Source organism: Bactrocera oleae, chromosome 5 (genome assembly GCF_042242935.1).
Source record: "Bactrocera oleae isolate idBacOlea1 chromosome 5, idBacOlea1, whole genome shotgun sequence".
NCBI lineage: Eukaryota > Metazoa > Arthropoda > Insecta > Diptera > Tephritidae > Bactrocera > Bactrocera oleae.
The window spans coordinates 4,736,059-4,752,284 of NC_091539.1; the positions used below are offsets into that span (position 1 = coordinate 4,736,059).

Below are 16,226 nucleotides of genomic sequence, written 5' to 3' on the forward strand. Positions count from 1 at the left end.
GCAGTGAAGGCGATTAAAGCCGACATTCAAAACGTGTGAGATGCACACACCAAAAAAAAAAAATACACAAAAGACACACAAAAGCGAAAAAAACATATACACAGCTGTTGTAAGCTGTATAACGGTACAAATTTGGTCAACGATGACGCGCTTAATCGGCACAGCGTGATTTAGTATTAAATTTCGAGGTAAAGTCAAAAATTTAAGCCAAGAATTTCAGGCATCTGTGTCAATTGGCCGGCAATGTCAGACCACACGTGAACTTTAGTACAGATAAACGAGTGAAACGGCAGTAATGCAACGAAACTGAAAGCTAACGGCTTGCATGTAAATATAGTACATGTGAGAAATCACAAATAACCGTTACAAAAAAAAAACCTAAAAAAACAGCTGACACTGCAATATGTTGGTAATTTATTGAATTTTTTATTTACTTTACTAAAAGAAAGTGTGTACACATAATTGAGCGGTCAAATGCAATCGAAGCCATGAAAATTGTGGCTGCGCGCAGCTTATTAATCATTTTCGAAGTGTTTCAACTAGAATCATAAATGGGAAAAAGTTATAGTAAATAGCAAGTCAGGCAGTTCCCACAACAGTTTTTAGTTTCTTCATAATTGCAGTTGCTTGCTTACAACTTATTGCCACATTTTAGGCAATATAACGAAACTTGTGTGCAACTTTGACACTCATTGTACATTTTACCTTTTTTACAATTTTTTGGTGTTGCGCTCGACACTTTGGGCATCCACAAATCGCCTGTTCCGGTTTTCAAATAAATCATGTTTATGCCGTTGGTTTGCGTTAACAGGCAAAATATTTTAAAAGCTTCAGATGTTGAATGAAGACTATTAAATTAAATTTAATTAAAAAACTTAAATTTAATTGTTGCTATAATTTAATTAATTTGTAGCACAAAGAATTTAGCAGAGATAACTGAAGAGTAAAATTTATAATTTTTTGAAATATTTATGTTGTAAAATTAAAAAACAAAAAAAAATTGCGTCAAAGTTGTTTGATGTTTTTTACGATTATTTCTAAGCAGCAGAGTTGTAAAAAATTATATTACTCCGACTTTGGGATTTTTAAAATAATTTTTTGAAACATTTGTATTGTAAAATGCGAAAAAAATTGTTGATATATTTGGTGAATATTTCAAAGTAGCAGAGTTGTAAAGAATAACATTATTTTTACTTGGGAATATTTTTTATTAATTTTTTGAAACATTTATATTGTAAAAAGTGAAAAAAAAAATTGTAAAAATTTGTTGATATTTTTTGTGTTTATTTTTAAGCAGCTGAGTTGTAAAGAAGGCTTTCATATCACACTTTATACAAAATGCGAAATCCGATCTCAAAACCTCAAGTTGCAAGCTATTAATTCTCATAATTACAGCTTTAACAATATATATTCGACTAAATGCGCGGTGAATAAGTCCAGCTTGGAATGTAATGTGCGGTTTTCATTGCGTCAGTATCAATGACAGTAGTAGCAATTAATTTGTTTTTCAATTCATAAAAACATCTTTCAACAATTTAGTGAAAAATATTAAATTTGTGATTTTCAATCACAATGATTGTAATATGCGATTTTCGTTTGTCAAAATTATTGACAATACCAAAAAATTCTATTTATGCACTAATTTGTTGACCTAAATTGATAATTTAATAAAAATCGAAAAATGCATGCTTGTCAATCAAATTGGTATGCAATGACACAAAAATTTGCAATTGTCAGTTTATTGTCAATTAAAAAATTTTCGCAATGTATAAGAAAAAAATGTGTTTGAGAAATTTATTTTAGTTAATCTAGCCTTTTCGCGGTAGTAACATTTATGCTAGAGACCTGGAGGCTATAAAATAATAACTCAGGTCTAAATTTTTTTTAGCTGTCAAAATTAAAGTTTGGTTTATTATGGTCTGAATTTAGAACAAACAGTCTGTATTTTAACATGGTTATACATAATTTTCAAAAATTGATAAGGTTATCTATGAAGTCTATCAATCTATGACCCAGACTTGATGTTTCTTAGTCATCAAAACTGACAAAGACTTGTCATATATGTCAATTTCAGTAGAATTAGTAAATTCTAGTAAAATTCTTTTCGATTTATAATGATGACAATCTTTAAGCCTCAGTAAAAAACAAAACTAAGGCACAAAGTCTACGAGAGAACTACACGTACATAAATTGTGTAGAAAATGTCAACTCAAGTACGTAAATTTCCGAACAATATAAAAATGACAACTGAATAGAATTTACTTTATATTTCAACTATTTCCATTACAATTATTTCACGCAATAGCCAGTTTTGGTTCACTGGAGAAAGTAATTGTCGTATATTACTGTTTGTTTTGAAGATGTGCTCGCTTTTGTTGCCGTAAAAGGGATACTAAGAGGCGAGAATAATTGCGCGCTGATTGCGTGAAACGCTTTTTATGCTTGGAAAAAAAAACAAAATCTATAAAAAAATATAAATAAAATAAATAGTAACAAGAAACAATAAAAAAAATTTTGCAAAGCAGAATGCAACTAAATGAGCACAAAAAAAAATTAAAAAATTAATAAATAAAAAATAAGAATATAACATATAATAGAGAATATGGCGAGCAAGTGGCTATACAATTGTAAGCCGCAAATAATAGACATTTGCGATAAAAAAGTAAAAAGTATATAAAGAAAAGTAGGCAACTCTGCAATAAGAAAAAATCAGTGCTTGGAAAAAAATAAGCACAATAAAACAACAGCAACAATAACGTCAAAAGAGTTCTTCGCAAACAAGGAAATAGAAAGGAATTATTCCAATAACAAAAACAACACGCTATGTCGTTTTCGCTATTTGCTTTTCATGTGAACGGAAGATGCGCGCATAGAAGCGATGGCAGCAGAACGGTAGGCGGTGAAAAATGTGCATAAACAATTAATAAATCAGCAACAATGGGAAGCAGCGGCACAAATAAACCGCAGAGTAATAAAGTAGCGGCTTAAAACGGTAGCAAAGGCGGCGCAAAAACAACAACTAAAAGACATTGACCCAATTTAAAGTTTTCATAGCAGTTTTAAAGTTTTTAATGTGACTCCTTTTGTGGAATTTGAGAGGCACTTTAAATTTAAATAGAATTTAAAAATATAATAGTAAAAAATTTTTAAATATTTTAAAAAATTTAAAAACAAATTAAAAATTAAAAAAAATAAGTTAGAAATTAATAAAAAATAAGAAAATTAAAAAAATTAAAATTAAAATTAAAAAAAAAAATTAAATTAAAAAAAATATATTTAAAATTTTAACAAATTGAAAAAAATATTAAAAATATCAATTTAAACAAATAGAGAAATTAAAAAAAAATCGAATTAAAAAATTAAGTATTTTGAGAGGTATTAAATAAAAAAAATTAAAAATACATAAATTTCTTTTTTAATTATTTGTACAACCATAAACTAAAAATCTAATAGTAATAAAAAATTTAAGTTGCAAAATTAAGTAAAAATTATAATATAAACGAAAGTTAAAAAGACAATCAAAACATTTAAAAATATAAAAACATTCAATTAAAATAAAATATTAAAAAAAATTTAATTATAATTAAAACAAAAAATTAAAAAAAACTTATTTATAATTGAAGCCATAAACTAAAAAAAATTATACTAATAACAAATTTATGTTGAAAAATTAGATAAAAAGTATAATATAAATGAAAGTTAAGAAGACAATAAAAACATTTAAAAAATATAAAAAGATTTAACAATTAAAAAATTAAATTAAAAAAAAAAAAAAATTAAAAATAAAATTTATTAAAATTAAAAAAAAATTAATTAAAATTAAAAAAAATTAATTAATATTAAAAAAAAATTAATTAAAATCAAAAGCAATAGCAAAAATTAACATTGTAATATAAAGTATTTTGAATAAAAATAAATATTTATAAAGTCAAAAATATTTGAAAAAAATAAGCGCAACAGAAATAGCAAAAAAAGGCAATTAAGAGTGAGAGAGAGAGTAATTAAATAATATAAGTTAACATGTATGGTATATAAATTTCTTTTTCGTTATTTACTTGATTCAGTTTTGACATATGTACATACATACAAATTTCTGTATTCACAAGTGTTTTCCGCATTCACATTTTGCCACAAAAAAAACTCCAGACTTTTAACAATTTTATAAACAAAAACAATTAAATATTAAAAATTTATAGTATATATCCGAAAAATAAATAAATATGTAGCACAATGCAGAAGTCGAGAGCCGAATTTTTTTTACAAAATATACGCGCACGCCGTTTTGCCTTTAGAATCGAACTAAAACATGGGCGGCGCAGCAAATTAACGGCAAGCATGAAGCGCCTGTGCAATTGAATAAAAACAAAAACAAACACAACTAATTTTAATACAGAATTATGGCGGCAGCAGAGTGGCAAATGAGTTACAAAAAAAAGTGGATTATTATTGTCTCAGTATAGCAGATGGCGACGGCACGATAAAGCGGCGAGTCGAGGTGAATAAAGCAGAGCTTAGTCGGTCGCTAAGCTGGGTTCGTGGGTGGACCGGAGGTATTAAAGAGAATTATGGAATATATGAGTTCGGCGAAAAGTGCGCGAAATAAGAATAAGCAGATAAATTAGATCATTGCAAAGAAATTTGTGAAATTAAACAAATATTGCGATATGTGGAAAATGGCTGATTAGAAATAAAGAAAAAGAAAATATTTTATAGAAATTATTCGAATTTTTTATATAAATAAGATATGTCAAAAACTATTAATTTATATAAATAAAAAACAGATTTAAAAAAAAAATATATATAAATAAATAAAAAAATTTAATAAATAAATGAAAAATTAAAAATTTTCATATATGAATGCATAAGAAATATTAAAATAAAATCATAAGTATTATTATTAAATTATTGTTTTTTTATAAACTTATAAAATATTTGGCATAAATTAAAAAAAAAACAATCACGTATAAGAGAAATTGAAATAAATTTATGAAAAAATAGATTTAAATTATTTTTTGTTTTATAAAATTACGTTACTATATAAAGCACTGAATTTACAAAAAATTAAATTTAACTGTTGCATAATTTTTTTATTCAACAAACTCATGTTATTATTAAATGATAAAAAATAATATGTGAAATAAATATTTTATAATAAAAAATATATGAAAAGTAACAAATTTAATAACAAATACAAATAATGTAATAAAAAAAAATTGTATTTAAAAAATAAAATAAAATCCCAAAGCAACCTTTTTTTATTAAAGAATTTTTTTTAATAAGAAAATTGGCGTCATTAAAAAAAAAATTTTGAATAATTAGCAAAGTTTAAATGAAATTAAAAATTATAATTATGTGTAATACTTAAAACAAGTGTTAACTTATGAAAAAAAAATCGAATAGAATACAACAAATCAGAAATTTAAATAATATAAATAATAATATATTTATAAATTAACTATGAAAACTTAATAATATAAAAACAAAAAATAAACTTAAATACATTTTTTTCATAAATTACTACTTTTTTATAAAATTATTAAATAATTTAAATTATTATTATTTTTTATAGAAATATTTTTATGTTAAATAAATTATTTTTTTCTTTACTTTTTTATAAAATTATTAAATAATTTAAATTCTTATTATTTTTTAAAGAAATTTTAAAGAATTTTATGTGAAACACATTTTTGTTTAACAATTATTACTTTTTTATAAAATTATTAAAATAATTAAATTCCTATTACTTTTTATAGAAATTATTTTATGTGAAACACATTTTTTAACAATTATTACTTTTTTTTATAAAATTATTAAAATAATTAAATTCCTATTATTTTTTATAGAAATAATTTGATGTTTTTTTTAAATTTAATTATAAAAAACTATAAATATAATTATTAAATTATATATTTTTTTAATTATAAAATATTTGACATAAATTAAAAGTAAAAAACCAGTAGAACTAATTATATAAAGTATAAAATTTATCACAAATAAAATACCAACAATAAATTCTTTGCTTAAAATTTTTTTTCAGTTTCTATTCTCTTTAGTTTTCAATTCTCTGAAGTGGCCCACACAATACATCAACATTTCAAACTATTTAGTGTGGCAACTACTCAAATAGATTACCACAGGGATATAAGATAAAAGCATTGTGCCTTTCCTGGCAATATTCAATATACTGCAAGCATAAATTCTAAAGAAAAGTTGGTAACAAAAGGAACACAAAAAACACAGTGCATACCTGAAATTATTATCATTACATTGTAATTTTTTGTTTTTGTTATTATTTTTTTTTTTTGTGTTTTGGCTGCTTCCCGAGAGGTAGCACGTGCGCTGAGCAGATAAATTTTAAACAAATATACAAACTTAAAATATACACTGTAACTGTTGAAGTGGTGAATATAACAGAAACAACAAAATACGTGGCTAACAAAAATAAAACAAACAGGTGAGTGTGACAGCAGCAAATAAGGAGTGGAAAGCAATGCAAGAACAAAAACAAATCGAAGCACAACATACTAAAATAGCGGCATATATAAACAGTTGCCAGAGTGGTGGGTGTGCCATATATGGGGAAAAGCAGCTTAAATATAGATGTGTATGTGCGTGTATATGAAATGACATAAGTAAATCAGTTAGTTATATTTTAGAAATTATAATGAAGTGACTATAATTAGTATAACAATAAATAATCACAACAACAAACTTGACAGAGTTGCATACTCGTATCTGTATGTACATACATACTTGTATGTATGTTACCAAATATAATATAATATATTATATAACTACAAGATCACGAGTTTGATATGAAAAGGCAGTAGGCGCTCTCGCCATTTGCGGTTGGCTGCACAGAGAGATAGTCAAAGTTGATAGCACTGAATGCTTACAGTGCACAAAGTTGAGTTTCCGAACAGTGTATAACTCCTTGAACAGCAGAACATAGTCCGGTCAATTTACACATTCAAGGTTACAAAAATTCATAAGAAGCTGAAACTCGGCAAAATTGCTCAAAAGATAATTATAAAAGAAATCTCAAAAGGCCTCATCGTTTCGGTGCGTGCTAAAAAATTGGCACAAGGTCAAAGGTCAAAAAAATAGTTTTTCGAGAATTTAAGAAAAAAAGTGAGTTTTTCGTATAACAAACTTGAAATTACTTGAAAATAAAATTGTAGATCACAAAATTCTCTACAAAAAATAGCTTTTTCCCAAGAAGTCACCATTTTGGAGATATAACGCTTTAAAAAGTTGGACAATTTGTAATCTCCATATTTTGTACACGTTTCCACGCCACAAATTTTTTTTTTAGACAGTTAGAAGAGTTTAAATTTCTACGTAATACAGTTTTAAGCTACCAAAAATGATACAAAAAGCCATTATGACAGTTGCACACCGTTATTTTTATATACTCTGAAGAGAGAGTTTTTAACACGCAGCAGGCGACAGCGGAGAACCTATAAAGTATATAAGTAAATGATTAGCGTGACAAGCTGAGTCGATTTAGCCCTGTACGTCTGTATATAACGCAAACTAGTACCACAGTTTTTTAAATATTGATGTGGAATTTCGCACACGTTTTTTTCTCCACAAGGAGTTGCGCCTTTGTCGAAACCGTCGACTACGGACTGCTATAGCGTATAGCTGAGATACAAACTAAGATACAAAATGATTATACGACTCTTCCCGCTCTGTTCTCACAGAAAATTTGGTAAATAGTAGCGATATACAAGTACAAAAGAATATTTACACTAGCAACTGGCGACATTTGGATACAATTTTCGACTACCTCAAACAATTTATCTATATATCTCTATATATATATATATATATATATATAGCCCACACACTTCTGAAACACTTTCCAATTACCACTAACAACACCCAAACTTCCGTTTTGAACCACTTATCAACCGGCTGAGTTACCAGCAGTCAAAAATCAAGAAGTCGTAGTTCAGCGCACACCAAAAATAATTTGCTCTCATGAGAGAAATGTTGCTTCAACCAACTACAGCTTGCTGCATGGACTTTCAAGCATTCACCGCACATTTCTCCGCATTTTTCTTGCGCACTTTACCATTGTGTTGATTATTTTACTCATTTTGAACTGCACGTAGCTGTTTTATTATTGTTGTTGCTACTAAAATTGTAATTTCATATTTTTTCATGTTGAACATTTTTGAGTTTGAGCTGGTGGTGTTGCGTCTGAAATCGTGTTGGCACAGCAACAAAAACATAATTACACAATATCATCATCTAGATATACTAGCCAGAAATGGAGCAACATTTCTTTTGTAATTTTTTTGTTTTCTACTTTTGCTCTTTCTAACTTTTTTACAATTTCTAATTTTATTATTCTGTACTTTTTTTTAAATTTTTTTTATATATTTTTCTCTAACTTTTTTTACTTTTTCTAATTTGCTACCATTTTCGTTTTTTTTTTCCTATAATAGCATGACACTCAGCCAACCGTGCACTGCTTTGTTGTTGGTTTATGTTTGCATTTTGTTGTCATCTCTTCTTTTGGGTTGTCGCTGCTACTAATAGCGCTGTAATTATTGCAAACTGTCATACGCTCGCATTCACAGATCAACAATTTTTAATGTACATACATACATATTTATATACATATAGGTATCTATATGCTACGTTGGTACCACAAAAAGAATATGGTATATGGCTAACAGCCAGTCCAACAACTATTGCATTTATTTTTAATTATTTTTTTTAAATATATTTTTTTATTTTTATTTTTTTTATTTTTAATTTGTTTTTTATTTTTATTTTTTTTTATTTTTATTTTTTTTATTTTTATTTTTATTTTTTTTATTTTTTTTGAATTTGGCACACAGTGTAGAGTTCATGGCGCATGGTAACTCCAGCGTATATAAAACGGCAAAATGTGGCAACAACACTAGCGCAGTTATTGCGTTTATCTCAAGCGTTGTAGTTTGTTTTTGTTGTTGTGCCGTGTTCGCCCAACAATTATTTACGTACTTAGACGAGGTGTTTAATTACAATTGTCACTCATACTGCTACGCTCACTACTTTTTAAATACACACCGGCATTTACTAGGCATTCCAACTCCCCCAACCGCTTGGCGTGTTGTGTTGTTGGAGCTTCCTGTTACATGCGGGCGTAATATGTTTGAATAGCTGCAAATCAGTTGCCAGTTGCTGCACTTACTTAAGTATGTATAATCATATAAAGGGTGATTTTAGAGGTATAACTAGGTTAGGTTAAGTTTAGTCGTATGTTTGATCCGAAATCGTTGGATCTCACTTAGTCAAATATTTGTCCTTTGTTTTACCCAAAAAGTGCATCACGTTTCGAGAAAAACATATTTAAAATTTTGGAATCTGATTACACTAAGTTAAAAAGTTCTTACAAATACGCTCATATCTCCGAAACTATTTGCCGGATCACCTTCAAATACGAAGAATATTCTCAAATACATTAAAGAAACTAATAATACTAAATATGTATGAGTACATATTTATATGGAAAAAAATCGATTTACAAGTGCATATAATCTCTAAAAGTAGGTTCTGGTTCTAGTTTGAGCGCTCTATATCAAAAACTCTGGGCCCCCGCGATTATGTCGAACCCAACGGTGTAGTAGATTCATAATTTTCGCCTTAATATTAATTTTTTGGCATACATTTTCAATTATAGATCAAAATATTTTTTTTTCTCAAACTTATTTTCCATAAAAATCAAAATTTTGGTCACCCTGTTTTAAATGTCACACGGCTTAATCCACAAATATTTCTTTTTTCAGAGTTTAACATATAATGTATTCTCAAATTAAAATTTAAAAAAAAAAACGACAACTTAGAAATCAGCGCTATTTTTGCGGTCAACAACAACAACAAAAACACAAATTGCAAACAAATGTCAGTTGCACGTTGCAAGCAGCCGAAGTAGAGCGACATTAATACTTTTGCTGAATAGTTATTTGTTATTGTAGAAAACAAGGGTGCCAACCACATATTCACACTATATATATATACATACATATGTACATAACATATGTATGTATATGCGTGCAACCCACAAACGAAATGCATCAAATTAAATTAACTAAGTAGCGCGAATATGTAGGCAAACAAAAAGTAGCAGAAGACACAACACTGCAAGCAGGGTCACTCAGCTGCAGTTATTTATGTGGGTGGTTTTGGTGGTTATGCTGGCGGTTGAAGTGTACGGAAAACTACAACTGATGCTTACTTGGGCCGGCGTGTCACGCGTTGTGGTTAATTATTGCATGCACTAGGATCAGAACGAAGTGCTGAATATGAGTGGCGGCATGTGTATATGAGCACTAGGTGTCGATAACAGCGATAGACAGCTGTGGCAATTAGATAAGTAATTTAGATGCAGTATGTTTGTAGGGTTATATGTTTTAACAGTCGTGTGTAAAAGTGTGGGTATTGTTTTTTTCAAAAGCTTAAGATGTTCTCTAGAAAAATAAGGTGGATAATTTTTTCAGTTGTAAAAAAAATTATATGGTTGTGAATTTTATATAATAAATTTAACAAATATTTTTTAGAATAAATTTAAGATTTTTTTAGCATATATTTATAAAATATTTCTTGCTTAGAATAAATTTAAAAAAAATTTTCTTTACAATAAATTTAAAAAAATATATGTTTTAGAATAAATTTGCAAAAAATATATATGTCTTGGAATAAATTAAAAACAAGTTGTATTATAAATTATATGGTTTTGAATTTAATATAATAAATTTAACAAATCTTTTTTATAATAAAATTAAGCATTACTTTCAAAAAAAGTTTGAATATTTTAAAAAAAATTGTTTAAATAAATTTAAAAAAATATGTTTTAGCATAAATTAAAATTAAAAAAAAAATAATCCCAAAACATAATTTTTTATTTTTAACATTTATTCAAAAAAATATGTATTTAAAGTTGGAATTTTTATCTTCTCTTTGAGTTCCAAAATTCAACTGCCACGAAGAAAATTGGCGCAAAAATCAAAATATATAAAATAGATGAGCAATTAATGGGCACACCTAGTATGACAGCCTAAAAAAGTCGATTTTTGGAAGTAAAAAAAACTACTGTATACATTTTTTTTAATTGTAAAAGTATATTAAAAAAAAATACTTTAAGAATATATGGTAAAAAAAAGTAATTGTTGGAGCTAATTGTACTTTAGAAGGCGATAACTCAAAAACTATTCGAAATATTAATTTCAAATTTTAGTATAACAGTTTTACCTAAAATTTTTTGGAAAATATATTTTATGTTGCGGAAATTTTATATTTTTGGATTATAATTCCTTATAAAACATATTCCCTATAAAACCAGTCTTATTCAATATAATTTCTAGAATAACGCACTAATGTGTCACTTTAAGTTTGAAATATACATAGCATGTACGCATACTTTACAGACACACTGTATGCTAGCATTTGACACTTGTTCGGGGGCGATTGCGAATGAGGTGATTTCGTGGTGTTCTACTCACATACACAAATATGTATATACATATGTACGAAGTACATATTTAAAAGTGTTCACTAATTAATTAAAGAAAGTGGCAGGTGGTGGGTGCTGTTTTATTCGGCACACACTAATTACTTAAAGTAAATTGCAAAGGTATCATGCTGAGTTGGTCGGCGGGCAGTGAAAAGTTAATTCTCAGAGTTGCAATTAGCTAAATATACAATTAAGTGGAAAAACTTAATGGACAATAAATTATTATCAATTAATTTTGGAAATAAGATATGGAATTCTTTAACACGCTGTCTTAATTTATGAAAAAACAAAAATTATGAAATGTATATGCTTTTAATTAATTTTATTATAATATTTTTTATTGCCAAAATTAGTTATGGAGTAAATTTTTATAATAAAAATATTACAAAATAATATTAAAAATATAAAATGTTAGTAAAAAGTTAATTAAAAGCATATACATTTCATAATTTTTTAAATGACAAAAATTGGTTATGGATATATTATTTATATTTTAAAATTAATAAATTTATTAATATTTTTTTTTGTATAAATATAAGTTGTTTATAAATACATATGATATGTGCATTAGGGTGGACCGAAAAAAATTTTTTTTTTGCTTAGCATGAGGGTAAAATCTGTAGATTATAAAAAAAAAAGAAATTTTTGGACAAAAAAAAATGTTCATATGTATATTTTTTTTTTATTTTTGCATTTTTAAATTAATAATATTTCTATAATATATTTTTTAGAAGAAATTATGTGTTATATAAATATTTAATATTTTTTTGTTATATAAATATAATTAATTTATATTTTTATACATAACTAATAATTTTAAAATTTTTTCTTTGTGTTTTAAAATTAATAATATTTCTAATATATTTAGAACAAATATATATATGTTATTTTATTATATTATTTATTTATTAAAATTTTTTATCACATGTGGTATTTAATATTATTAGTTTAAAGTTTTGGTAAAACAAAGCAATTCAAATATTTTATGGGACGATTTATTTTTGCTCTGAGATTTTTTTCTCAAAATTAAAATTTTTTATATAATATTAATTATTTTCTTATGTCTTTTATAAATTAACATTCTCGCTATACATATTATATATTTTATTTTTATTTATTTTACTATGGAAAAGACAAAAAAAATTTTCTCTATTATGATACAATTTTTTTATTTTTTATTATTATTATTTCTGTTTAATTTTAAACTTATTTATTTTTTTCATTCTTTTTTTTATTACTTAGTTTTTTATTTCATTTTTTTAATTTAATTTTATTTTTTTTATACTTATAAAAGTTTAGTTTATAAGGTTTTATTGTAAAAACTCTCATACATATGTAAATAATTTTTTAAAATACATTTATTATTACTTCTGCAGAAAAATGATCATGAAAGTTCAGTTATTCATAATAATTTTTCTAAGATTATTTTTAATAATTTATCATAATTTGTTTTTAATATTTGTTATAATATCAAAAATCAATATTTTAATATATTTTTTTCGAGGAAGAGCTTTTAATTTAGAAAATTATGTTTTTTGTTTTTAAATTGTATCGTTAGTTATAACAGCACTGTAAACAATTTGCGCCTATAAGTATGCAACACTTGCAAAGTCCACAATGAACGCCAATAAAAATGCACACCAAGCAGCAAAATGCCGGTTTCTACGTTGCGTGCGTGCAATCAATGAAAATAATCACAACAAAACAAGTTCATAATAACAATAACAACAAAATTAGACAACAAAAACATAATGAAAGTAATTATGTTGACTTTTAACTAATATATTAGGCGAGTTAATAACCTTATCGAAGTTTGGGTGAAGAAAAGAAAATCAAAATAGTTGGAGAGTGCAAAAAATATGATAAATATGCACACAAGGAAAATAATTTTGACTAATAAATGAATAACATGCAATTTAAAAACAAAACATATAATAATAAATACAAAATTGCAAAGTGTTTAAAAAAAATATTATTGCAGGTGGCGTCTCCAAGAGAGTATAATGTAATAAAAAGTGGCAAATTGTTTGTTAATTTCAGCAAAATTGCAAAAATATACGAAGCGAATGAAGCGATCAAGGAAAGTGAAAACTGCAAATTACAACAAATTACAGCGAAGTAATATTGCAAAAGCAATAACACTATGCATTGCACTGCAAATTTACTACGTGCCGCGTATGTATGTATATATGTATATATGAATGTTTGAATATTTTGTGACTTATGTATGTATGTTTGTGTTTTTTTTTTTGATAGTACATGCAATGTTATTGACATTTGCTAGAAAAAAAAATTTTTAGTGTCAACTGCATATAATAAAAGTCAGAAAATAAGCAATAAATATACATAGCTGCAATATTGCACGGGATAAAAGCGAAAAATATAATAATAAATCTCGAAACAATATTGTATAGATAAAAATAAAATATATATTATAAATTTTATATCAATAACTTTGAATAGATAGAAAATTTGCATTTTATAAGCTTAGTGATGGAAAAAAAATTAAAAGAAAACTTCAAATTATATTGAATTTAAAAATTAAAACACAGAATAATTAATAATAATAATGAAAAAAATAATAAACTTAAAACAAGGAAAAAAAATTACCAAAATTAAATAAAAAAGTAACCAAAAATAAAAAAAATTAATAAAAAAAGCTAAATAAAATAAATTAAAAAATCTAAATTAAAACCCAAAAAAAAATTAAATAAAAAAATAAAAACAAAAAAATAAAAACACAAAATAATAAATAAACCAAAAATTAATAAAAAAAAAATATAAGCAAAAATAAATAAAAAAATAACCACAAATATAAAAAGGTAAAAAAAAAATTAAAAAACGTAAAAACTTGAAAAACTGAAAAAATTATAACGAAAAATAAGCAATAAATATAAAAATACAACTAAAAATATTTAAATATAAATAAAAATGTAAAAAAAATGCATAAATACTCTAACTAAACACCATAAGAAGAAATAATTAATATAAAATCAATACAACACATCAATAATATGAAATTATAAGAATCAGAAATTAAAATAAACATAATACAGGTAACATAAAAACTTGCGAAAATTTAAAAATTCAAATAAAAAAAAAAAATTAAAAAATCAACAAAATTAAAAATAAAACTTGAAAAGAAAAAAGGAATCAAATATGAATATGACAGTAGCAGTTTTTACAAAAAAAAATATTTGCACGTAAAATTCTAAAAATTTACTACAAAAAATATAAGAAATAAAATTATATTTAAAAATTTAATAATATAGAAAAATTTCAAAATTTTATTAAAAAAATTAACGAAGCAATAGAAAAATATAATTTGCTACAATGCCAAAAAAAAAGATTCTTATATAAATAAACAAAGTAAAAATTATAAATAAAATAATGTAAATAAATATATAAATAAAAATATAAATATAATAAAAAAATAATAAATAATTAAATAAAAAAATGTATAAAGTGTAAATCTTCAAAATTTGATTGCATCAAAAAGACTAAAACTAATATTATATTGTATTAAAAATATTGTAACTACATAAAAATCTAAAAATTAAAAAACAAAAACGTTTAAATATTAATTAAATAAAAACAATTAGCACTAAAAAAATAATGATAAAATTAAAAAATAAAAATAAAAAAGTTATTTACTTACAGACTAAAAGACTCTAAAATTAAAAAGAAAATTTTACTTAAAAAATTAACACAATCGAAAAAAATTCAAATTTCATAAAAAAATATGAAAATATATTCAAACAAAAAAAATATTTAAATTATAATAATTTTAGAATATTATAATTAATTTAGAATTAATAAAAAAATATGAAAATATATTCAAACCAAAAAAAATATTTAAATTATAATAATTTTAGAAAGCAGTGAAAACTTTTCACACTAATTATAACCAAAAAAATAAATGCACAAAATTCAACCGTTATACCGACACATTATGCTGCAGCAGCAAATTAATTAAATTATTTACTTTTTCCTCATACATAAATATTTCTGCGTGTCTGTTTATTTGCATTTCATTGCTTATTATTTCTGTGTTAATGAATTCAACCGCACTCAGCATTTGTATGCAAAAAAATAAATGAAAAAAAAATTATATGCCATAAATAAATAATGAAATACAAAATTATATTTTTGTCTTAGCTACACGTTTTCTTTATTTTATTTGCATTTTAGCAAGCATTTCGCAAGAATATCATGATTTCATGTCGGAACGAGTTGATGCATGTTTTTGCGGCTTTATCACGAACATGCACAAACAAATGCATACATGAATGCCACTAGCTGCATTTCAGTTGCAAATGAGGAAGTTTTACTCTTCTTAACGAGTTGGAAAGTAGGCTTATCAAAAGATTGCGGTGGCTTCAGCTGAAAGCTTGTTTCTCATTTGACTTATATCAAATGTAATTGTCTCTTCTTATAAATTGAATACAAACGAATCGTTAAAGCGGTGAAAAATGACAGTATTGCTTCATTCGTGACAGCTGCTGTCAGAAGTTAGTGGTGCCAAAACGTGGAAAATAATAGATAAATAGAGCAAGATGGATTATGAGAGCGCTTAATTAAAAGCAAATGGAATATATGGTTGCATGTAGGTAAATCTATTTTTTATATACTGTATTGTATAGTATATTTTAACGAAATGTATTGTATAGTATAGCTTTAACACCAAAAAAAATTTGCTATTTTTCAAAATATATTT

The 16,226-nt window shown here is 25.0% G+C and overlaps 1 protein-coding gene across 5 annotated transcripts in view; it reads right to left on the minus strand.

Moving 5' to 3' along the window:
* LOC106619283 (protein phosphatase 1-binding protein bifocal) overlaps positions 1-16,226 on the minus strand; it is an 82,544-nt gene that overhangs the window by 51,684 nt on the left and 14,634 nt on the right. Inside the window, exon 1 of one of the 5 annotated variants that reach the window (XM_036359630.2) lies at positions 4,088-4,317. The exons of 1 other annotated variant lie outside the window; for it this stretch is intronic. In XM_036359630.2, coding sequence (XP_036215523.2) covers positions 4,088-4,118 — 31 coding nt within the window. In that variant the 5' untranslated portion in view covers positions 4,119-4,317. Of the gene's footprint in view, positions 1-705; positions 923-4,055; positions 4,318-16,226 lie in introns of those variants that run through there. 3 more of the 5 variants (XM_036359631.2, XM_036359632.2, XM_036359629.2) reach the window with 3 other exon arrangements.